Source organism: Callithrix jacchus, chromosome 13, assembly GCF_049354715.1.
Source record: "Callithrix jacchus isolate 240 chromosome 13, calJac240_pri, whole genome shotgun sequence".
Classification (NCBI taxonomy): Eukaryota; Metazoa; Chordata; class Mammalia; order Primates; family Cebidae; genus Callithrix; species Callithrix jacchus.
Window position 1 is genome coordinate 67,471,587 of NC_133514.1, and position 25,349 is coordinate 67,496,935.

Sequence of the window (25,349 nt, forward strand, 5' to 3'; positions counted from 1 at the left end):
CTTGGGAGGCTGAGGCAGGAGAATTGCTTGAACATGGGAGGCGGAGGTTGCAGTGAACCGAGATCACGCCATTGCACTCCAACGTGGGCAACAGTAAGACTCAGTCTCAAAAAAAAAAAAAAAAATGTGGCTGGGTGCAGTGGCTCACGCCTGTAATCCCAGCACTTTGTGAGGCCGAGGCAGGCGGATCACAAGGTCAAAAGATTGAGACCATCCTGGCCAACATGGTGAAACCCTATCTCTACTAAAAAAAAAAATACAAAAGTTAGCTGGGCGTGGTGGCATGCACCTGTAATCCCAGCTACAAGGCAGGAGAATCACTTGAACCTGGGAGGTGGAGGTTGCAGTGAGCTAGGATTGTGCCACTGCACTCCAGCCTGGCAACAGAGTGAGACTCTATATCAAAAAAGAAAAAAATGTTTAGGAAAGGCAAATATCTAATATCTAGAGACAGAAAACAAATCAATGATACCCGGGGGCATGGGAAAGGGGCAGGGGATGAATATAAACAGGCATGAGGAAACTTCTGGGGTGACAGGAATGTTCTAAAACGGATTTTGATGATGTTACACATCTGTGCAAATGTGTAAAAATCTCTGAAATGCACACTTACAATATGTGATCAAATTATGCTTTTCCTCTGCTCTCATTCCACAGCAAGCAACACTGAAGACTTCTGTGACCAAATGTGAGTCGAGGGCAGTTCTCCCCACCACCAAGCAAGCAATCAGTTCTGCAGCAAACACCAACTGTTTGTCCTTCGATTCAGTTCTGACACTAGCTACCCAGAGTTAGCATCAATCCCACAGGCTGAGGGCTCAGTCCCAGGACTTCTCCCCACCCCTAACACACCGGCTGCAGGTCCAGACCTCCAGAACTTCTATTGATGGGCTTTAAGTTAGGGTTCCCATGACTCCCTGTTTGGGTTCCATTAATTTGCCAGAGTAGCTCACAGAACTCAGGAAAACATGTTTACTGGTTTATTATAAAGGATATTACAAAGGATACAGGTGAAGAAATGCAGAGGGAAGGCAGAGGGAAGGGCACAGAGCACCCATGTCCTCCCTGGGGCGTGATCATCCAAGAACCTCCATGTCTTCAGCTACCCAGGAGCTCCTAGAACCCTGTCCTTTCAGGTTTTTATGGAGGTTCCATTATATAGGCATGATTGATTAAACCACTGGCCACTGGTAAGCAATTTCCTCTTTAGGGCCTCTCGCCTTCCTGGAGGTTACAAAGTTGGGCTGAAAGTCCCAATCCCCTAGTCCTGCCTTGGTCTTTCTGGTGAACGGCCCCCATACTGAAGCCCTCTAGGGGTTGCCAGCCATCTTTCTGTACAACTTTAGTATACAAGGTCAAAGACCTAATATACATTTCACAATATCACAGGTGAATATTATGCAATGTAAGTTATACCCCAATAAAGCTATTTTTTTAAAGAAAGAATAATCAAGAGTTCCCCATTGCTGGAGTGCACAAGCAGAAACTGAATGATCTCCTAACTGGGATGCTGCAGGGTGGGGGTCTCCATGACCTTCATACTTGACCTCAGTGTCTGACTCAAAGATCCTGTGGCCTTTTGACCCAAAGTGCTGGTGTGTGCATTTTTTTTTGTGGCTTTCTCCAGGTGCTGGTTAGATGGTTATAATAGAGAAAACAACGGTAACTGCTCTTCCAAACACCTCACTTATAAACATTGAACACGAAATGATTTTCACCTTTCGTCCTGTAAAGGCAGCTCGGTGAAGCGGTGTGTCTCCCATGTCATTCAACACATTCACTTCTGCACCAGCCTAGTAAACATGACCACTTTAAATATCAAGAAATACACAATGGTGAAAATAATTCCTTCAAAATATATCAAAGCCTTAAAAAATTAAAATTGTTAATATCGTATAGGTGTCACTACTAACAATAAATTAAATTTGTGGTAAAAATAAAAGCCAGCATGGTGGTGTGAGCCTATAGTCCCAGCTACTTGGGAGGCTGAGGCAGGAGAATCACCTGAGCCCAGGAGTTCAATGCTAGCCTGGACAATATAGCGAGACTCCATCTCATATATATACACACACATATATATCACAGACACACACACACACATATATACACATAGTAGTGTATATATATAGGTTTCATGAAAGGTAAAAATCTACCTTATAGGTAGAAGAATTAAAAGTTAAAAGGTACTTTTCATTAAAAGTCTGCATACCCTGGCCAGTCATGGTGGCTCACACCTATAATCCTAGTGCTTTGGGGGGCTGAGGTGGGCGGATCATTTGTGCTCAGGAGTTTGAGACCAGCCTGGGCAACATGGTGAAAGTCCATCTCTAAAAAATACAAAAACATTAGCCAGGCGTGGTGACGCATGCCTGTAGCTCCAGCTACCTGGGGGACTGAGGCAGGAGGATCACTTGAACCTGGGAGGTTGAGGCTGCAGTGAGCCAAGATCATGCCACTGCACTCCAGCCTGGGTGAGAAAATGAGACCTTGTCTCCATTAAAAAAAATTCTACACATCTTCACTCTACTTTAGAAGCAGTCATATTGAAAAAAGGAGAATGATTTCTAGATGACATATCACATTTCCTGCATTATTAATTTAATAACTTTTCAGGAAAAATGATGCCATTATTTAAACGTACAGATGAATTATAAGATGCAACCCAATTTCAGAAATGTCAGTATATGAGAAGTTATTCATCACAGAATTAAGAAATATGAAGTTTCGGCCGGGCGCGGTGGCTCACGCCTATAATCCCAGCACTTTGGGAGGCCGAGGCAGGTGGATCACAAGGTCAAGAGATTGAGACCATCCTGGTCAACAAGGTGAAACCCCGTCTCTACTAAAAATACAAAAATTAGCTGGGCATGGTGGTGTGTGCCTGTAGTCCCAGTTACTCGGGAGGCTGAGGCAGGAGAATTGCTTGAACCCAGAAGGCGGAGATTGCGGTGAGCCGAGATTGTGCCATTGCACTCCAGTCTGGGTAACAACAGCGAAACTCCGTCTCAAAAGAAAAAGAAATATGAAGTTTCAATTCTCTTTAAATACAGTGCTAAGAGATTCTGACATTATTTTTTACTGTTTTTTTTTTTATTTTTACATGTGTATTGACATTTTTTAATTATTTAGGGCAAGCTTTGGTTATTTTTTTAAACTGTCACACTCATAAAACTGAAAATAAAATCTTCATTAATATGCCCACTTTTGTAATTTTTAAAAGCCAGTTATATAAAAATCTACTGATTAAACATGCAAGTTTAATTAATCAGGCTAACCTAATTAAGTGTCTTGAATGATGAACTATTGCTTTAAATAAGTCACTATGACTCAGGTGGCTTTTCTAAGACTTTCATCTTAAAATTTCTATAACAATAATATTCGTTGTAGTCGTTAAAAATTAAAGCCATAAATAGACCTTCAAAAGATCCTGGACCACTTGTCTGTGTCCAAAATAGCATGCCAGATGTAGAGGTGTCCAGCCCAAGTTAGACTTACTTCTTCCTAAAAATGGAAAAATACAAGGTATTTTAAGATTATATCTAGGTAATTTTATAACAAAATTAACTTCTCCATAACAAGCTACCTCAATACTCTCCTTCACAATGCATTGCTGATGAGTGAAAGGCAAGATATGTGACCTTGTATAAAGTGTAATGGGTGTAAAGGACGAGAAGGCACAGGTGCAAGATCTGGTGCCACCTTCTGATTCGATGGCCTCACCTCTAAAAGGGTACAGGGAGACACCATGGGGGTTACATTTGAGCTAGATGATCTCAGCAGCTTCTTCTCTAGGGCTCCAAGTCTTTAATCATCTTGCCATCATCAGGTCAAGAGGGGTTTTCCTGACAAATTTCACGACAAGTAACTCTCTCTTTGAAAATCTGTATCAGGAGGCTGGATGAAGGAGCTGAAGGCAGTGCATGGCAACCTCTGTACACCTGTACCACATCAGGAGTCAGTAAAGAATATTTCCTGCAGCACCTGTGATATGGTTTGGATTTGTCCCCACCCAAACCTCATGTCTAATTGGAGGAGGGGCCTGGTCGGAGGTGACTGGATCATGGGGGTGGATTTCCCCCTTGCTATTCTTGTGACAGTGAGTGAGTTCTCATGAGATCTGATGGTTTGAAAGTGTGTGGTACGGCCAGGCACAGTGGCTCATGCCTGTAATCCCAGCACTTTGGGAGGCCGAGGTGGGCGGATCACAAAGTCAAGAGATCGAGACCATCCTGGCCAACATGGTGAAACCCCGTCTCTACTAAAAATACAAAAATTAGCTGGGCACGGTGGTAGGCACTTGTAATCCCAGCTACTCAGGAGGCTGATACAGGAGAATTGCTTGAACCTGGGAGGTGGAGGTTGCAGTAAGCGAGTTCATGCCACTGCATTCCAGCCTGGTGCCTGGCAACAGAGCAGAACTCTGTTTCCAAAAAAGAAAGAGTGTGGTACGTCCCGCTTCGAGTGCTCACTGTCTCTCTCCTGCTCCCCCATGGTAAGCTGTGCTTGCTTCCCCTTCACCTTCCACCACAATTGTAAGTTTCCTGATGCCTCCCAGTCAAGCTGCCTGGTAAACCTGAGTAACTGGGAGTCAGGTAAGTCTGTCTTCTTCATAAATCACCCAGTCTCAGGTAGTTCTTTACAGCAGTATAAAAATGGACTAATACAATCTGGAAAGCTGTGAACTCTACAGATAGTGCCTGAAAGTGGAGTCTCTGACTTCAGATAAAGTCTCAGTTCATGACGATATTGGGTTACCAAGGTGAGAGAGTCCAACTAGACCAGGACCGAAGTTAAGGCAATCAAGTGTCAGATCCTAGCAGCAGAGCTGAGGAAAGGCATAAACAACTGAGTGTTGCAAAAACAAAAACTACTAATTCAGTTTAGCAACAAAGACATAGAGGGCCCTATTTAGAGCTGAGACGATAGCCCAACAGCTTCCCCAAATTCCCAATCAGACTGTAGAGAACACAGCTCAATTAAATCCCAAAGTCATCCGCCTTGATGGGGCTGTTACAGCCCAATAAAATATTCCAAGGGCCACTGCAGGGAAGGAGCCATGGTTTCACAGCTACTGTGGCCTGCAGCACCTCACTTAAATGACACACTCCCCTCAGCTCCTGTATGCCAAGATCTGAACCCACAGAAATCTTGGTCACCAACCTCAGCACACCCACAACAGGCCTCTAACAACCCTCCAAGGGACTGCAGCTGCCAACAGTGTCCCTGGGATTGTTTGCCATTTACCCAAACTCCTACATCTGTTTCCTCTCAAGTGTGTGCCCTGTGGAACCCCTATTACACAGTCAATAAATCCCAGAGCCTCGGTCTCTTTCACTGAACCTGTCTTTTGCTTTCTGTTCTTAGTGAAACCTAGCTCATCCTGATAAGGATTCCCCTTTATTCCTCAGGTGGGGTCCCCCATCCCCACTGTACCTCACTGAACAGAAGTATGTGAACCTCCACAACAAAACTCCACTGCTGGCAGAGCATGGTGGCTCATGCCTATAATGCCAGCATTTTAGGAGGCCAAGGAAGGCAGACTGCTTGAGCCTAGGAGTTCAAGACCAGACTGGGCAACATAGAGAAACCCCATTTCCACGGAGAATAAAACAATTGGCCAGGCATGGGGGTGCAAAGCTGCAGTCTCATCTGCTCCAGAGGCTAAGGCGGAGGATCGCCCGAGCCTGAGAGGTGGAGGCTGCAATGATTGCACCACTGCACTCCAGCCTGGCCAACAGAGCAAGACCCTGACTCAAAACAACAAAAAACCCACTACTGCCTTTGGTTGATGACGTCTCTACTCACGTGACAGCTCCTCCTTCGAGGCTTCTGTCATTAAGCCAAAGTTCTTATGCATGCCTTCTCTGCTGCCATTCGCCAGCCTCCCAGTGGCCTGCCCCCTCGCCAACTAACTTTGGGCAGCACAGTCTCCCCCCACCCCCAACTGCAAATCCTGCCATCATCCTCAGGGGATCCACTGCCTATTCAGCACCCTGGTCTCTCAATTTCTCAGCTTCCCTCATTTCTCACAACTGTGCCTCTGCTTACGTCAGGGACCCACTGCCAGAGCTATAAGCCTGGCTGCCATCATCGACCCTGGACTCAGAACACAGAAGGCCAGTTTCCCAAGCACTCGCAACCTTCCAGCCTGTCCACACAGCTTACCCACTAGACTTTCTCTTCAACTTACCCAACCCCCAGATCTAATCACTTTCTTTTTTTGAGACAGAGTATCCCTCTGTCACCCAGACTATAGTGCAGTAGCACAATCACAGCTCACTGCAGCCTTGACCTCCTGGGCTCAAGCAATTCTCCCACCTCAGCCTCCCAAGTAGCTGGGACCACAGGCATGCACTACCACACCTGGCTGATATTTGGATTCTTTTGTAGGGATGGGGTTTTGCCTTGTTGCCCAGGCTGCTCTCAAACACCTGGGCTCAAGTGATCCTCTAACCTCAGCCTCCGAAAGTGCTGGGAGTACACTACGCCAGGCCTAATCACTTTCAGATATGTAAATACCCTCCATCTCACTTCCTTCAATAAATGCAGTGCCTATTCTTTAATCTCTCACTTCAACGTTTTTTATCATATCCTCAAAATCTTGGATTCACTGTAATATATGTCAAGCAGCCTAAAAATCTCCAAAGTCTGCTAAGTACATGAGCCCAGTTTCTCCATAGCCACACCCAGGTTGCTAACCAACGGTGAAGAAAAACATAGCCCTGTGGATTTACACACCATAAAGTCAGAATCTCACGCTAGCTGAAGGCCCTTTTATAAGGCCCTGTCCAAGCATCTCTCGTATATTCCAAAGAAAAGTAATTCAATCCTTCACTACTGTCCTCAAGCCTTTTACCGAGACAACTCCACCTTAGCAAATGATATATTTCAGAGAAAACAGAGCTTCACAGAGAAAACAGAAGCTTTCATAGAATTCTCTGAGCTCCAGCACCAAATCAACCATCCCACCTCTATCTATAGGCATTCTGCTAAACTTTCCTCCCGAGGTCTAAGGCTAACTGTTGTTCCTGGATCCTGGAGCCCAACCCTTCCTGCTTCTCAGGCACTCCTTTCTTCCCTGCCTTCAACCTCTCCCCCTTTAGTTGCTGATGGGAAGGAGTAAACACTTGGGTCTCATCCACCTAATGAGAAAACACAAATGAAACTTCCCTACTCTGTGCTCCCTGGCAGCTACTGTCTCCCTCACTTTCCCCATCCCATTCTACTCACTGACTTTTTCTTTCTTTTGAGACAGAGTCTCACTCTGACACCCAGGATGGAGTGTAATGGCATGATCTTGGCTCACTACAACCTCCGCCTCCCAGGTTCAAGCAATTCTTCTGCCTCAGCCTCCAAAGTAGCTGGGACTACAGGCATGCGCCACCACACCCAGCTAATGGGTTTCACCATATTGGCCAGGCTGGTCTCGAACTCCTGACCTGGGGATGTGCCCGTCTCCGCCTCCCAAAGTGCTGGGATTACAAGAGTGAGCCACCACGCCCAGCCTCACTGGTTCTTTCTAACCTAACATTCCTTCCTGTCAACCCCACCCATTGCAGATAAGGCTCATCTCCCACCAGGTCATGAACACTGTTCTCAAGTTTTATCAACAGATGCTGTCACTGGGTCCCGGGGGGCAGGTTTCCACCATCGCTGCATCACTGGACAGCACAGCCGTATTCTTCCCTGGGTGCCACAGCCCTGGACCCTATGGGGTCCTCTCATTTCTCTGGCGCTACTTCTCCATATCCTTTGGAAAATGTATTTTCCCTGACTAGTCCCTTATTGGTAACTTCAAAAATGGTAGGCCTGGCTTGGTGGCTCACACCTATAATCCCGGCACTTTAGGAGGCCAAGGCGGGTAGACTGCTTGAGGTCAGGAGTTCAAGACCAGCCTGCGCAATGTAGTGAAACCCTATTTCTACTAAAAAATACAAAACTCAGCTAGGTGTGGTGGTGCACACCTGCAGACCCCGCTACTCCAGAGGCTGAGGTGGGAGGATCACTTGAGCCTGGGAGTTCAAGGCTGCAGTGAGCCATGATCACACCACTGCACTCCAGCCAGGGTGACACAGCAAGTCCCTGTCTCATAAAAAAAGAAAAAGAAAAAAAGAGGTATTTTCTGACCTTCTTCCACTGCTTCTATTGTTTCTGTGTTGTTGACTTCAAAATCCATATTTCCATCTCCAAAGTGTCCACTAGACATCTCCATTGGGATGGGCAAGGGTTCCTCATGCTCAGAAAGCACAAAGCTAAACTCACCTGTCATCCTCTGTACACACAATCGCAGGAACCACCAGGCCCTCCCACATGTGTGTTCACAATGATGGCCCCATCATTCCCCTCACTTCTCACTCAACGGCAGCTGCACCTCCCTTTCCCCTTTTCACCCCGTATTCAATTAGCTCGAATGACTCCAACTCCTAAATATTAATTACATCTACTTTTCTCCATTGCTACCGCTTCTGCCCCCATCCAAACCACATTCCTCTCACTTCCTGTGACCGCTTCTGACCTGGTAGCCTCATTTCTATTATTTCCAAATGGGATTCTGGATCAAGAAATCAGAATTTCCAAGATCCAGTTGAGCATGGTGGCTCACGCCTGTAATCCCAACACCTTGGAAGACCAAAGAGGGCAGATCACCTGAGATCAGGAGTTGGAGACCAGCCTGGCCAACGTGGTAAAACCCCATCTCTACTCAAAATGCAAAAAGCCAGGTGGTGGTGGGTCCCTGTAATCCCAGCTACTTGGGAAGCTGAGGCACAAGAATCACTTGAACCCAAGAAGTGGAGGGTTGCAGTGAGCCAAGATCATACCACTGCACTCCAGCCTAGATGACAGAGTGAGACTCTGTTTCAAAAAAAAAAAAAAAAAATTTCCAAGATCCTACATTTACGCTTAAAATATTTCAAACAGGTTTTATACTCTTTAACTACTTATGAATAGCTAAAAGGATGTGTTCAAGGAATAGGAAATTTCAAGGTTTGGTGTATTTACAAGAATAGCACACTATATGGAATATTAAAACACTAAAACACCAGCAAATATTATTGGGAAATATTCAAATAACTTCACATTTGGACCTTCTAGTAGAGTGACAGCAGTACTCAGAACTGTGTATTGAGAACGCCAATATAAGACTTAGTTTGCTTCCAAAATGTATTGTTTCTTGGAATATCATTCATGGAATTTACAAAAAGCATATTATGCATATAAGCATATTAATATTTATTTTATTTGCAAGAATGACTCTACTAGCAATAGACAGGACCAGGAACACGTACTTGTAACACAACACCAGCTGCAAGTACAACTAATTATATCCTCCTCTCTTAGACCCTAAAAAACGATAACCTTCCTTTTCCACTCCCATCAGCTCTTCTTTTCCTCACTTGCAACCTGACATCAGCGGATTCCTTCCAAACAGTAACATCTCTGTGTTGAGTGTTAAGCTTTAATTCTTGCAGGTAAATTACAGTAATTTATACCATTTCCCCAATTTGTCATGATTTGGAGAAACAAGAAAGAAAGGAAACCAAGAAATGCCAGGAAGGCACCCCCACATGGAAACACTATTCGGGCCCAGCCTTGCCTACCCCTCCCCACTCCGTTGAGAACTGCACGTCATCTGACTGCGTCACCTTCGGCATCAACCCTTCAAACTGCCCTTAAGGTAAAGTCTGACTGACAGGTATAATGAGGTGAAATTGAAAAAAAAAAATTAACATATTTCTCAGTTTTACATTTCCAAGTAGATGACTTTCTCCTAATTAGCCTGAGGCAACCATGGGCAGAGGTGGGAAGGGGAGATGGAAAAGGGTCACTGAGGATGAGCAAATATTTTGGCATTCAAAATAGAATCTTGAGGGAAAGATACAGAGCCAGTCTTTGCTGAAGAATAGGGGGACATTTTATACATTTTTTTATTTAAAAAAATTTTTTTCCTCAGATCATTCTCCACTAACAAAGACACATTTAAATTCCTTTAACCAACTCAGTTTCTAGACAACCCAGATTGCAAAGATACTATTTCTTCTCCCCTGAGGGTGAAGTCATGAGCTTTGCTGCTCTGGTACAGGAGGAGGAAGTAGACAAAAGAGTAAAATATCCATGTGAAGCCAGCCTTTCTAGGACTGAGGAACTGTGGAAGAGAAAAAGACAAAAGATGACACATGTGGTTCTGGATCTTTTTTTTTTTTTTTTTTTGAGACAAAGTCTCACTCTGTCACCCAAGCTGTAGTGTAGTGGCATGATCTCAGCTCACTACAACCTCCACTTCCCAAGTTCAAGCGATTCTCCTGCCTCAGTCTCCTGAGTAGCTGGGATTACAGGGATGCGCCACCATGCCTGGCTAATTTTGTATTCTTAGTAGAGACAGTGTTTCTCCATGTTGCTCAGGCTGGTCTCGAACTCTTGACCGCAGGTGATCTGCCCGCCTCGGCCTCCCAAAGTGCTAGGATTATAGGCGTGAGCCACCATGCCCATCCATGGCTCTGGATATGAAACTCAGAAAACAGGATACATTGGGGAGACACGGAGAACAGGCAAGCTGCTTCTGAAAGGCAGGAAAAGCACCCCCCTCTAGGTTGCCCATCTTAGCACTCCTCTGCTAGGTGCCACATCAAAGCAGACTCAGTAAGGTGGCATCAAGAAGGCTACATTTTGGCTAACCAGAGCTACTCTAGGTTTCCCACTGAGCCCCTATGTGCCACTCTCCCAAGAAGGGAACAGGAGTGTGTCTGCACTGAACCAGCAAGCCTAGGCCAGGTGCCAAATGAAGATGTGACAAAGGGTAACACGAGCCAATAAGAACCAGCATGAGAGTCTCCTGATACTGCCAAGGAGTCTTACCTATACCACATGACACACTTAGAGATGTGACTTTGACTTTATACCTGAGTTTCACGTCAGTTTCCAACACTTCAGGAGCACCAGGAAGACAAGGATGGCTGAGAAACCAAAGCCAAGTCATAGATTTGAGGAAACCCTGCCTCTCCACTGCACAAACATACAGCAAGGCTCGCCTTTACACTCAAACTCCAAGTTAGAGGAAATAAAGGGGAAGGGAGATCAAGACTTTATCAAAAGGATTACTAAAAAAAGTATGGCTAGATGCAGTGGCTCACACCTGTAGTCCCAACACTTTGGGAGGCTGAGATGGGAGGATCGCTTGAGATCAAGAGTTCAAGTCCAGCCTGGGCAACATAGCAAGATCCTTCTCTACAAAAATTACAAAAACTAGCCAGGCGTGGGGGTGTGTGCTTGTAGTACCAACTACTCTGGAGGCTGAAGTAGGAGAACGGCTTGAGCCCAGAAGTCTGAGGCTGCAATGAGTTGTGAGCATACCACTGCACTCCAGCCTGGGCAACAAAACAAAATCCTGTCTCAAAAAAAAACCCTGAAGTACCCAAAGACAAACATTTACTCTCCCCCAACCTCCCAGAACATGGAGGGGTTTATTACAATACCAGAGCCATTTTAGAGAACACACTTCATTTCTCTGCACATTTGATGCAAGATTGTGATGTACTGGCCACTTTGCTACACAAGGCACATGATGACTTGGCTGCTATGTTGTTTCTTCTGCCTTGAGCCATTTTTTCTTTTCTATCATCGCCTGGTTAACTCCCACACTCTTTCGCATTTCACCTTAGAATCGTTTCCTCCTAATCCTTCAAGTTCCAGTTCCAAACCTCTCTCACAACACCTGCACTTCCACATCCTGGTGTGTATTTTGGAATGCAGATGAGTCAGATCTATTAATCTACTAGATTAAGCTCAGTTAGGGCAGGGAGCCCCTCTGCCTCCTCCTCCTCATCTCCAGGGCACACAGTAAACTGACTCAACTGCAATGTCTTCAAGAAGAAATCAAATCATCACAGGATGTATCCTGTGGGCTAGGGTCACCCTTGTGGCTTGTAGTATTTGGGATCCATAACAATTTTAAGAATGGACCTCTACTTTCTCTGACTTAGAGGGGGCTGGGACAGACATTTCTTCCAATCTGTGGGGTTCTTCCTGGCATGAGAGATGGAGACTAATTACATTAGCATTCAATAAATGCTCAGACTCAGCCGGGCGCAGTGGCTCATGCCTGTAATCCCAGCACTTTGGGAGTCCAAGGTCATGGACCCGATCATGAAGTCGAGATCAAGACCAGCTGGCCAACATGGTGAAACCCCTTCTCTACTAAAAATATAAAAATTAGCCAGGCATGGTGGCGCATGCCTGAAGTCCCAGCCAATCAGGAGGCTGAGGCAGGAGAATTGCTTGAACCCGTGAGGTGGAGGCTTCAGTGAGCTGACATGGCACCACTGTACTCCAGCCTGAGCGACAGAGCGAGACTCTGTCTCAAAAAAAAAAAAAAAAAAAAAAAAAAAAAGAGTAGTGCAGACTCATAAGGTAAAGCTAAAAAATCCATTCAAAGTTTACCTTTGCAATTAATGTCAGCAATCACTTCGTTCCTCGCCATGGTCTCTAATAATTGTCTCACTTCTTCAGTGTTGCCATTTCTGGCGTGATGGAGAAGCTCTTGCTCCGCTTCTGTGCTCATTTCTAGATTAAGAAAATAATAACATTGCTATTATCTAAGAACATAATTAGCTCTTATTTATTACCTGCTAATACAGAAAGGGGAAAGAATCCTCCTCATTTTGCAGCTGATAACACAGACACAAGAACTGAATAAATCCGTTGCAGGGTGAGAACTTGAGCCTGAGATCCCTTGCCCTTTCTCTTATTATTGAAGCAATATGCACGTGGGTAAGTCTCTTAACTTCTTAAGGCCTTAGTTTCCTCATCTGCAAAATACAACCAACCTCATAAGATGTTTGTTGTAAGAGTATGTATGTGAAGGCATTCTGTCAAATATATAGTATTATGCAAATAGTTATTACATTAAAAATTAGACATAAAAAGAAAAAATAAAATTAAAGTCAAAATATGGCCATTCATATAGGAATAGTATAAGACTAACATGTAAACTAACACACTCAAAACTGTGCAAAAAATCATTTTGAACAGAAACTATAGATAAATGCCGTGAAGTGACTATACTTAAACAAATAAATGTATTTGTTCTCTCACATTTTCTTACCAAGTCCCAAACCAAATACAGAAAATTACAACCAAATTTCAAGTATTTATGTCAAAATGGACAAATGTGGTACAAACAGCAATTCCTAGAACTATGTCATTCTTAATAATCATCAAATAAACAGAAATAATTCAAACACAAATGATATTTTTCTTACCCTTCGAATTAGCAAAAAATAAAAAAAAGATAAGGTACAATGCTGGCATGGCAGGAAATACGCACACCTATAGACTGCCAAAACGAATATAAATGCATACAGCCTTTCATACGTTATAAGCAGAGAGTCAACAATTTGGCAATATCAAATAAATTTCAAAATGTATGTATACCATTTACTCTGTCTGGGCAATTTTATTTCTAGGAATCTATCCTGCAGAAACATTTACACAAGATTATTTTATTTTTTATTCAAATGTTTATTTTTCCCCTCATTTTTGCTGTCATCTTCCACAAGATTATTTTGAAAGCATGTTCATCAAGATTACATTATTTGTAATAGTGGAAAAGCTAGAAACCACTCCATGTCATCAAAAGGGAACTGGTTAAATACATCTTCCAGTGAGGCTAAAAGAGATGGGCTGTTTAGGCTGGCGGCCGGATGGGTTTTAAAGGCATAGTTTCAAAACAGAGCAGAGTAAACAGCTGGACCCCAGCCCTCTTCCCCTAATCAGCATTTCTAATGCTGACAAGCCAGGCTTTACCCTCTATGAGACTTAGCTAGTTATATTCCCTAAAGTGCAAGAGAAACACCAGGAGCTCCCAGCAAGTGGCCAAGCCAGGCAAACCTCACAGTGAAGTCAGCAGTCAACACGGCCCACCCACTCTCTCAGTTTTCAATCGCTTTCTAGCTCTCCACACTTGAACATGAAAGCTAAAGACCAAAACCAAACCGGGAAAAAACGAAACCTGGAGAGAAAAAGGTATCAAAGAAAAGGTTACAAAATAATAACTAATCCTTAGATAATAAAAGACATTTTGTCCTGTAATAAAAACAAGAAGGTAGTCTAAAAAAAAAAAAATAAAGCTTGAGAAAAAGAACTTTGGAAATACAAAATAAGAGCAAATATTAAAACTTCAATAAAAGAGTTGGAAAATAAGTTGAGAATCTCACCTAGAAAAGAAAACTGTTGGGCTGGGCATGGTGGCTCAAGCCTGTAATCCCAGCACTTTGGGAAGCTGAGGCAGGTGGATCACGAAGTCAAGAGATCGAGACCATCCTGGTCAACATGGTGAAACCCCATCTCTACTAAAAATACAAAAAAATTAGATGGGCATGGTGGCGCCTGCCTGTAATCCCAGCTACTCAGGAGGCTGAGGCAGGAGAATTGCCTGATCCCAGAAGGCGGAGGTTGCGGTGAGCCGAGATTGCGCCATTGCACTCCAGCCTGGGTAACAAGAGCGAAACTCCATCTCAAAAAAAAAAAGAAAACTATTAAGAAAATAGGAGATAAAATATGAATGTTGGCCAGGCACAGTGGCTCACGGCTGCAATTCCAGCACTTTGGGAGGCTGAGGCGAGTGGACCACTTGGGCCCAGGAGTTCAAAACCAGCCTAGAGAATATGGTAAAACCCCATATCTATTAAAAATGCAAAGTTAGATGGTCATGGTGGTGCGTACCTGTAGCTACTTGGGAGGCTGACGCAGGAGAATTGCTTGAACCCGAGAGGTGGAGGTTGCAGTGAGCCGAGATCGTGCCACTGCACTCCAGCCTAGGTGACAGAGCAAGACTTGGTCTCAAAAAAAAAAATGTTAAGAGAATTGGTCTAGGAAGTCAAACATTGAAACAGAAGTTCTAGAAAAAGAAAACAGAGACAGAGAAAATTTCTATGGCAGGCTGAGGCAGTAGTATCACTTGAGGCCAGGAGTTTGAGACCAGCCTGTCCAATATGGTGAAACCCCGTCTTTACTAAATATAGGGAAAAAAAAAAATCAGCCGGGCATGGTAGGGCAGGCCTGTAATTCCAGCTATATCGGGATGCTGAGGCAGGAAAATTGCTTGAACCCAGGAGGCAGAGTTTGCAGTGAGCCAAGATCACGCCACTGCACTCCAGCCTGGGCAACACACTGAGACTCGATTTCAAAAAAAAAAAAAGAAAAGAAAATTCGAGAAAGTCTTACAGAATTGAAAGGCCTAATGAGAGCCCAACAAGTAGGGAAAATGTCTGATCTACAGACAAATGCAAACCTATGAAACTACATCATCATGAAATTTTAGAACTTCGGTAACAAAAGATATCAGGTAATAAAAGAGCAGGAATTAGGGTGATTTTTGACTTCTCTATCACAACATAAGCATCTAAAAGACAACAAAGCCATGTCCAAAAGGTCTGGAGGAAAATTATTTCCAGCCCCCAGTTCTACAACCAGCCAATCAAAAGTAGGAGTAGAATAAGGACATTTTAAAATACACAAGTATGTAAATTTATTTCCCGGGAACCATTTCTCAGGAAGCCCCAGGGGTATAGCCCACCTAAATTCAAAAACCAAGGAAGAGGAAGACATTAAAAACAGAAAATTAGCAAAGGAATCCCCAGAGTGAGGGGAAACCCCTGAAATCTAGCTGTGGGCCTGGCCTAGCTCTTATCTATAGTTGGTTTATCTGGCCCACATGCTAAGAGTGTTCTGCTGCATGTTCAGCTGAGGGTCTCAATTCCACCCCTCAGAAGTGTTCTCCTTCCATCCATACCTGAGAAATACCTGTGACCTTAGAGGCAGAAAATGAAGAGTAGCCTAATCCCCCAACAAATTCCTGCCATCCAGGAGCCCACATCTGGTCCCTCTTACAGCCCTACCAAGCCCCAGACTGGCTAAGACCTGTTTCCAGTGCTTGCACAAAGCCTTGCTCAGTGGCTTCCCTTTGAAAGAGCTCTTATAGGTCAGGCACCGTGGCTCATGCCTGTAACCCCAGCATTTTGGGAGGCGAGGCAGGTCAAACACCTGAGGTCAAGAGTTCGAGACAAGCCTGAACAACATGGTAAAACCCTGTCTCTACTAAATACCAAAAAAATTAGCCAGGTGTGGTGGCATATGCCTGTAATCCAAGCTACTTGGGAGGCTGAGGCAGGAGAATCACTTGAACCTGGGAGATGGAGGTTGCAGTGAGCCGAGACTGCACTTCATTCCAGCTCAGGCAATAAGAGCAGAACCCTATCTCAAAATAGAAAGAAAGAAAGAAACAAAAAGCTCTTATGAATTCTGCAGGAAGCCTAAGAAAAAATTATTTAGCAATATTCATTAAAGCATGATAAGGAAGACTTTATTCAGGACCCCTGTGGTAGTTACAAGGACCACTGTGACAAGGTCTTGCAGTGAGAGCTGGAGCTCAACTCCAAATGCAGCAAGGACAAGGATTACAGCCAAGGAGCAGGGTCAGGGTCAGTGGGTAGGAAAGTACTCAGAGGAAATGTCAGGGGCGAAGGGGATTCTGGCTGAACCAAACTAACAGGGTTGTTGCTGAAGACAGGCCAGCGTGGTCAGACACCACCTGGGCGACAGTGGAGGATGAGGAACCTGATACAAGGGTGGAGGATTCTTGCTAAAACCAGATTTTACAAGGAAGTGCACAGAGGGACCTAGCAGAAGGTTCAGAAGTCTGATTACAGTTCGACCAAGCAAAGAATCTCTGTCATGACTCAAAATCTTATTTTCAGAGTAAATTTCTGCAGATTTCATCTAACAGTGAATGTAATGCCCTTTCTTCAGAGAGAGATTGCTAATCAGCTTTTGTATTAATGCCCTCTGCATTCATTCACCTGTTAAAATATCTAATCATTTTTCAATATTAGCAATACTTACATTCATTGTAGCATTATTTATAAAGAAAAAAAATCAGGACCAGGCGCAGTGGCTCATTCTTGTAATCCTAGCACTTTGGGAGGCTGAGGCAGGCAGATCACTTGAGTCAGGAGTTTGAAACCAGCCTAGCCAACATGGCCAAAAAAAAAAACCGTCTCTACTAAAAATACAAAAATTAGCTGGGTGTGGTGGCAGGCACCTGCAAAACCAGCTACTCAGCAGGCTGAAGCAGGAGAATCGCTTGAACCTGGGAGGCAAAAGTTGCAATGAGCACAGATCGCACCACTGCACTCCAGCCTAGGTGACAGAGTGAGACACTGTCTCAAAAGAAAAAATAAATAAATAAAATAAATACAAATAAAAAAAGAAAGAAAAACAATGTAAGACCCATCAATAAAGGTTCATTCACCTAATACTATGAAGCCATTAAAAATATTACAGAAGACCCAGACTGGCAACATGGTGAGGCCCTGTATCTACAAAAATATGAAAACTTAGCTGGGCATGGTGGCATGTGCCTGTAGTCCCAGCCATTGGAGAGGCTGAGGTAGGAGGATCATTTAAGCCCAGGAGGCTGAGGCTGCAGTGAGCCAAGATAGTGCAATGGCACTCCAGCCTGTGTAACAGAGACACTGTCTCAAAAAAAATTTTTTTAATAAAAACATACAAGAAGCCAGGCAAAACGGCTCAGCACTTTGGGAGGCTGAGGTGGGTAGATCTCAAGTCCAGGAGATCAAGACCAGCCTGGGCAATATGGTAAAATGCCATCTCTACAAAAATACAAAAATTAAGCAAGGTGTGGTGGCGTGTGCCCGTAATCTCCACTACTTGAAAGGCTGAGGTGGGAGGATCACCTGAGCTCAGGAAGTTGAGGTTGCAGTGAGCTGAGATCATGCCATTGCACTCCAGCCTGGACGAGAGTGAGACCCTGTTCCAAAAAAATAATAAATAAATGAAAAAGAAAAACTTTTTAAATAATTTATAAAACTAGGAAATTGCAATATATTGTTAGGGCAGATGGTCCCTATACAAATTAAGTTCTATATATTTTCTAGACATTGGCATAGAAACAGCGGGAAAAGATATCAACATGTTAAGAGTGGTTACTCCTTGTTGTGAAATTATGAATGGTTTTAAATGTCTTCTTTGGTTAGTCATATTTTCCAAATCTCCTACATTATAAAAGCATTTCTTTATAACTGGAAAATGTAAGTTATTAAAGACAAAACTAAAAAAGCTTCATCTCTAATTGCCTTCAATCATTTGCATTACACAATGAGTGATGGTCTAGATTTGTTGGCATATTACACAAAAAGGCTTAATATTCTTTTCATGCCTTTAAAGAATGAATCAAAGAATGTTTGAAGCATCTTCAAAACATACAAGAAGTTTTTTTATAACATTTTCCTTGGGTTCTTACTACATTTGGCTTACAAGAAAAAAGATTTAAAAAAATTCTCAAGTTCTGTACAGTAAATATGAAAAGGATAAAAACAAATCATTGGGCCGGGCGCTGTGGCTCACGCCTGTAATCCTAACACTTTGGAAGGCCAAGGTGGGTGGATCATGAGGTCAAGAGATAGAGACCATCCTGGCCAACATGGTGAAACCCATCTCTACTAAAAATACAAAAATTAGCCGGGCGTGGTGGCATGAGCCTGTAGTCCCAGCTACTCGTGAGGCGAGCCAAGAGAATCGCTTGAACCCGGGAGGCGGAGGTTGCAGTGAGCTGAGACTACACCACTGCACTCCAGCCTGGCAACAGAGTGAGACCCCATCCCAAAAAATAAATAAATCTATTAACTATGTAAACAGTCCATTATAATATATTAACCACAATAGTTACTCATAAATGCTGGCATTGAAACTAAAATGGATTCAACCAATGTTTCCTGAGTAACTACTGATGCTGGAGCTGTTGCTGATGGACACTGGAGGTATGAGGACTGCCCTGTTCTGGAGGGTCCCTGCCAACAATCACGCAAACAATCATCACAACAACATGTGTCGAGTACAGCAATGTACGAGGAACAGTGGCTACACAGAGGAGAAAGGGAGGGGTCAGCTCTTTGCCGACATTAGTGATTAGATACAGAGAAAGCAAAATTTAAACAGGTACTTGAATAAGAAGTTCACCAAGATCACAGGGTTCAACAAAGTTTGTTGAACACTAGATAATAGGGAGATTAACCAAGATATGGAACAGAAAATAAACAACTTGGGTGAAGATGTGATTCTATTTGGTTGTGGTGAGTTTGAGATTCCCATGGGAAACAGAAATGAAGATGTTCAACAAGAAACTACAGGCTGGACACAGTGTCTCACACCTGTAATCCCAGCAGTTTAGGAGGCTGAGGTGGGCAGATCACTTGAGGTCAGGAGTTTGAAATCAGCCTGGCCAACATGACGAAATCCCGTCTCTACTAAAAATACAAAAATTAGCCAGGCATGGTGGAACATGCCTGTAGTCCCAGCTACTTTGGAGGCTGAGGCACAAGAATCACTTGAACCCGGGAGGTGGAGGTTGCAGTGAGCTGAGACGATGCCACTGAACTCCAGCCTGGGTGAAAGAGTGAGACCCTGTCACAAAAAAAATAAAATAAAAACAAAGCCGGGCCCAGTGGCTCATGCCTATAATCCCAGCACTTTGGGAGGCCAAGATGGGTAGATCACCTGAGGTCAGGATTTCGAGACCAGCCTGGCCAACATGGTAAAACCCCATCTCTACTAAAAATAAAAAAAAGTAGCCCGGCATGGTGGCGGGTCCCTGTAATCCCAGCTACTTGGGAGTCTGAGGCAGGAGAATCCCTTAAACTTGGGAGGCAGAGGTTGCAGTGAGCCAAGAGCACACCATTGCACTCCTAGGCAACAAGAGGGGAAACTCCGTCTCAAGGGAAAAAAAAACCCTAGCTAATTAATAGCAGTTTACAAGAAGCAAGCAGTTATAGGTTAGAATTTAAATAGCACCTGTAGTACCACCTACTCGGGGGCTGAGGCAGTAAGACTGCTTGAGCCCAGGAGTTCAAGGCTGCTGTGAGCTATAATCACACCACTGTATTCCAGCCTGGGTAAGAGAAGGAGATTCTGTCTCTAGAAATAAATAAATAATTTAAATAGCGGGAGTCATCAGCATATAAATGGTCATGAAAATCAGGAATAAATGAGACCCCTCGCTGGGAAAAAAGCAACAGTTATTCAAGGGGAAGCAGGCCAGGGAAGAGAAGCTGGCAAAAAATGACCAAGGGTGGAGAGGGGGCATAGAAGAGGGTGGCAGCAACTGGAACCAAGGGAGGAATGTGTTTTGGGAGATGGGATGGGTACAGAAGGCCAAAGAAAGGGTAAGAAAGACAAGGCCTGAAAACACCATCTGCTTTGGCAAATAGAGGAAGGCCACCGATGAACTCCAAGAGTATCTCCAGTGAAAATGAGACAAGCAAAAACACTATTGGTAAATAGAGGAGTGAATGAGGGATAAAACGGAGACTGCACCAGACTCCGTTAAAGCAACTTCCTTGTGAAGAGAAGGTCACAAGTTCACTTTTAGGATATTAGACACCTGGGCATGTTTAAAGGCTGTGGGGCAAGAGCCAGGATAGAGGCAAACTTGGCATACAGGAGAAAGGAGGAATGAGGGATGGAGTGAGATCCTAGGGGCGCCTGAGCAGGAAGAAGAGAAGCCCAAGGGAAGGACAGCCCTGAAGACAAGGAAGACACTACAGCAAGGCTGGTGGGCAGGAAAGACGGCAGAGATTATGATGATGAGGACGGTTAAGGAGCCAGAAACCAGGGAAAAGCTCCTATCTGATGACTGCCAATTTCCAGAATAAGAAATGGGACAGATTTGTAGGTTCCTGAGGAGGAGGGAGGATTCTTCCTATAAGACAGGATGTAGGAGATTAAAAAAATGGGTCATGGGGTCAATAAAATCATACAGATTATTTTATTATTTTTAAAAAAGAGAAATGAGTAATTGCTGAGAGTCCAAGATGGCTGAATAGGAACAGCTCTGGAGCACAATTCCCGCAAAAGCAACGCAGAAGGCGAGTGATCTTTGCATTTCCAACCGAGGTACCAGGTTTATCTCAATCGAACTGGATGGACACTGGGTGTAGCCCAAGGAGGGCAAACCAAGACAGAGTGGGGTGCTGCCTCACCCAGGAAGTACACTGAGCCAGAGGACCCCCCTCCCACCCAACAGAGGACACTGGGGACTTTTCCAGCCACTCTGGCACACCGGTTCAGATCCTGTGCTTCCTCTATGGTCTTTACAACCCACAGACCAGGAGATTTCTGTCAGGCCAATAAAAGCCACGGATTTTCAGCACAGATCTGAGCCACCATGGTTTTCAGCACAAACCTGGGTGGCTGTTTGGCTGGTGCCTGGAACACCTGCGAAACAGAGCCTCCTACTCCCTTGAAATAAGTGGAGCTGAAAGTAGGGAGTCAAATGATCTGGCTCAGCAGCTCCCACCCCCACAAAGACCAGCAAACTGAAACCTCTGGCTTGAGAGTTTCCCAGCCAGCACAGCAGCTTGAGCTCAACCCAGGAGGTCGAGCTCGGGGGGGAGCGGGGAGAAGGGCATCCGCCATTGCTGAGGCAGTTCTAACTTTACCTGTGTAAACAAAAGCGGGAGGAAGTTTACACTGAGCCCTAGGCAGCTCAGCAGCACCTCTACATGCAAACTGTGACTAGACTTCCTCCTTGCTGGGCAGGGCATCTCTGAAAAAAGGCAGCAGCACATCAGAGACTTATAAATAAAACCCCACCTTCCCAGACAGAGCACCTAGGAAAAGGGGCAGTTGTGAGTTCAGCTGCAGCAGACTTAAATGTCCCTGCTCAGCAGCCTTAAAGGGAGCAACAGAGCTCTCAGCACACCACTTGAGCTCTGATAAGGGACAGACTGCCTCCTCAAGTCACTCCCTGACCCCCACATATCCAAAAAGACACCTCATACAGGAGAGCTCTGGCTGCCATCTGGCAGGTACCCTTCTGGGATGAAGCTACCAGAGGAAAGAACAGGTGGCAATCCCTGCTATTCTGCAAACCCTGTGGGTGAGTCACAGGCAAGCAGGGTCTGGAGTGAACCTCCAGCAGTCCTGCAGCAAAGGGGCCTGTTAGAAGGAAAACTAAAAAACAGAAAGAAATAGGTTCAACATCAACAGAAAGGACATCCACTCAGAGACCCCATCCAAAAGTCACCAACTTCAAAGACCACAGGTAGACAAATCCACAAAGATAGGAAGAAACCAGCGCAAAAAGGATGAAATCACCAAAAGCCAAAACACCTCCTGCAAGGGATCACAGCTCCTCACCAGCAAGGGAACAAAACTGTATGGAGAATGAGTTTGATGAATTGACAGAAGCAGGCTTCAGAAGGTGGGTAATAACAAACTTCTCTGAGCTAAAGGAACATGTTCTAACCCAATGCAATAAAGTAAGAACCTTGAAAAAGGGTTAGACAAAATGCTAACTAGAATAACCAGCTTAGAGAAAAACATAAATGACTTGATGGAGCTGAAAAACACAGCATAAGAACTTCACAAAGCATACACAAGTTTCAATAGCTGAATTGATCAAACAGAAGAAAGACTATCAGAGATTGAAGATCAACTCAATGAAATAAAATGAGAAGGCAAGAATAGAGAAAAAAGAGTGAAAAGAAATAGAAAAAGCCTTCAAGAAATATGGGATTATGTGAAAAGACCTAATCTACATTTGATCAGTGTACCTGAATGTGATGGAGAGAATGAATCCAAGCTGGAAAACACTCTTCAGGATATTATCCAGGATAAATTCCCCAATCTAGCAAGGCAGGCCAATATTCAAGTCCAGGAATGCAGAGACCACCACAAAGATATTCCTCAAGAAGAGCAACCCCAAGGCACATAATCGTCAGATTCACCAGGGTTGAAATGAAGGAAAAAATGCTAGGGGTAGCCAGAGAGAAAGGTCGGGTTACCCACAAAGGGAAGCCCATCAGACTCCCAGTGGATCTCTCAGCAGAAACCCTACAAGCCAGAAGAGAATGGGGGCCAATATTCAACATCCGTAAAGAAAAGAACTTTCAACCTAGAATTTCATATCCAGCCAAACTAAGCTTCATAAGTGAAGGGGAAATAAAATCTTTTAGAGACAAGCAATTGTTGAGAGATTTAATCACCACCAGGCCTGCCTTACAAGAGCTCCTGAAGGAAGCACTAAACATGGAAAGGAACAACCAGTACCAGCCACTGCAAAAACGTACCGAATGGTAAAGACCATGGACACAATGAAGAAACTGCATCAACTAACAGGTAAAACAACCAGTTAGTATCAAAATGGCAGGATCAAATTCACATATAACAATATTAACCTTAAATGTAAATGGCCTAAATGCCCCAATCAAAAGACACAGACTGGCAAACTGGATAAAATGTCAAGATCCATTGGTGTGCTGCATTCAGGAGATCCAACTCACATGCAAAGACACACATAGATTCAAAATAAAGAGATGGAGGAAGATTCACCAAGCAAATGGAGAGCAAAAAAAAGCAGGCATTGCAATCCTAGTCTCTGACAAAACGGACTATAAACTAATGAAGATCAAAAGAGACAAAGAAGGGCATTACATATTGGTAAAGGATCAATGCAACAAGAAAAGCTAACTATCCTAAATATATATGCACCCACTATAGGAGCACCCAGATACATAAAGCAAGTTCTTAAAAACCTACAAAGAGACTTAGACTCCTACACAATAGTGGGACACTTTAACACTCCATTGTCAATATTAGACAGATCAATGAGACAGAAAATTAACAAGGATATCCAGGGCTTGAATGCAGATCTGGACCAAGCAGACCTAACAGACATCTACAGAACTCTCTACCCCAAAACCACAGAATATACATTTTCTCAGCACTACATCTCACTTACTCTAAAATTGACTACATAACTGGAAGTAAATCACTCCTTAGCAAATGGAAAAGTATGGAAATCATAAAAAATAGTCTCTCAGACCACAGCACCATCAAATTAGAACTCAGGATTAAGAAACTCACTCAAAATCGCATAACTACATGGAAACCGAACAATTGGCTTTTAAATGTTGACTGGATAAATAATGAAATGAAGGCAGAAATAAAGATCTTCTTCAAAACCAATAAGAATGAAGACACAACATACCAAAATCTCTGGGACACATTTAAAGCAGTGTCTAGAGGGAAATTTATAGCACTGAATTCCCACATGAGAAGCAAGAAAAGATCTAAAATTAACACCCTATTGTGACAGTTAAAAAAAAAAACTAGAGTAGCAAGATCAAACAAATTCAAAAGCTAGCAGAAGATAAGAAATAACTAAGATCAGAGCAGAACTGAGGGAGATGGACACACAAAAAACCCTTAGAAAAAAATCAATAAATCCAGGAGCTGGTTTTTTGAAAAGATCAGCAAAATAGATAGACCACTAGCCAGACTAATAAAAACGAAAAAAGAGAAGAATCAAATAGATGCAATAAAAAATGATAAAGGAGATATCACCACTGATTCCACAGAAATATAAACTACCATCAGAGATTGCTACAAACAACTTTATGCACATAAACCAGTAAATCTAGAAGAAATGTATAAATTCCTGGACACTTACACCCTCCAAAGACTAAACCAGGAAGAAGTTGAATCCCTGAATAGAGCAATAACAAGGTCTGAAATTGATGCAGCAATTAATAGCCTAACAACCAAAAAACGTTCAGGTCCAAACAGGTTCAGAGCCAAATTCTACCAGACATACAAAGAAGAGCTGGTACCATTCCTTCTGAAACTATTCCAAACAATACAAAAAGGTGGAATCCTCCCTGACTCATGTTGAGACCAACATCATCCTGATATCAAAACCTGACAGAGACACAATTAAAAGAGAAAATTTCACACCAATATCTATGATGAACATCAATGCGAAAATCTTCAATAAAATGCTGGCAAACCAAATGCAACAGCACATCAAAAAGTTTATCCATCACGATCAAGTAGGCTTCATCCCAGGGATGCAAGTCTGGTTCAACATACGCAAATCTATAAACATAAGCCACCACATAAACAGAATGAAAGACAAAAACCACATGATTATCTCAATAGATGCAGAAAAGGCCTTTGACAAAATTCAACAGCCCTTTATGCTAAAAACTCTCAATAAACTAGGTATCAATGGAACGTATCTCAAAATAATAAAAGCTATTTATGAGAAACCCACAGCCAATACCATACTGAATGGGCAAAAATGGGAAGCATTCCCTTTGAAAACTGGCACTAAACAAGGGTGCCCTCTCTCACCATTCCTATTCAACATAGTATTGGCAAGTTTAAGCCACAGTAATCAGGTAAGAAAAAGAAATAAAGGGTATTCACTTAGGAAAAGAGGAAGTCAAACTGTCTATATTTGCAAATGACAGGACTGTATATTTAGAAGACCCCAC

General features: G+C 43.5%; 1 protein-coding gene across 9 annotated transcripts in view; it reads right to left on the minus strand.

Moving 5' to 3' along the window:
* The window catches only part of OSBPL1A (oxysterol binding protein like 1A), a 237,688-nt gene that overhangs the window by 203,685 nt on the left and 8,654 nt on the right, over window positions 1-25,349 (minus strand). For 3 of the 9 annotated variants that reach the window (XM_008979617.5, XM_008979616.5, XM_002757125.7), the window contains exons 2-4: window positions 12,436-12,558; window positions 3,416-3,501; window positions 1,719-1,793 (exon numbers count right to left, since the gene is read on the minus strand). The exons of 2 other annotated variants lie outside the window; for them this stretch is intronic. In XM_008979617.5, the coding sequence (XP_008977865.1) occupies window positions 1,719-1,793; window positions 3,416-3,501; window positions 12,436-12,556 (282 nt within the window). In that variant the 5' untranslated portion in view covers window positions 12,557-12,558. Of the gene's footprint in view, window positions 1-1,718; window positions 1,810-3,415; window positions 3,502-12,435; window positions 12,559-25,349 lie in introns of those variants that run through there. 4 more of the 9 variants (XM_078347899.1, XM_054244069.2, XM_078347900.1 and 1 more) reach the window with 4 other exon arrangements.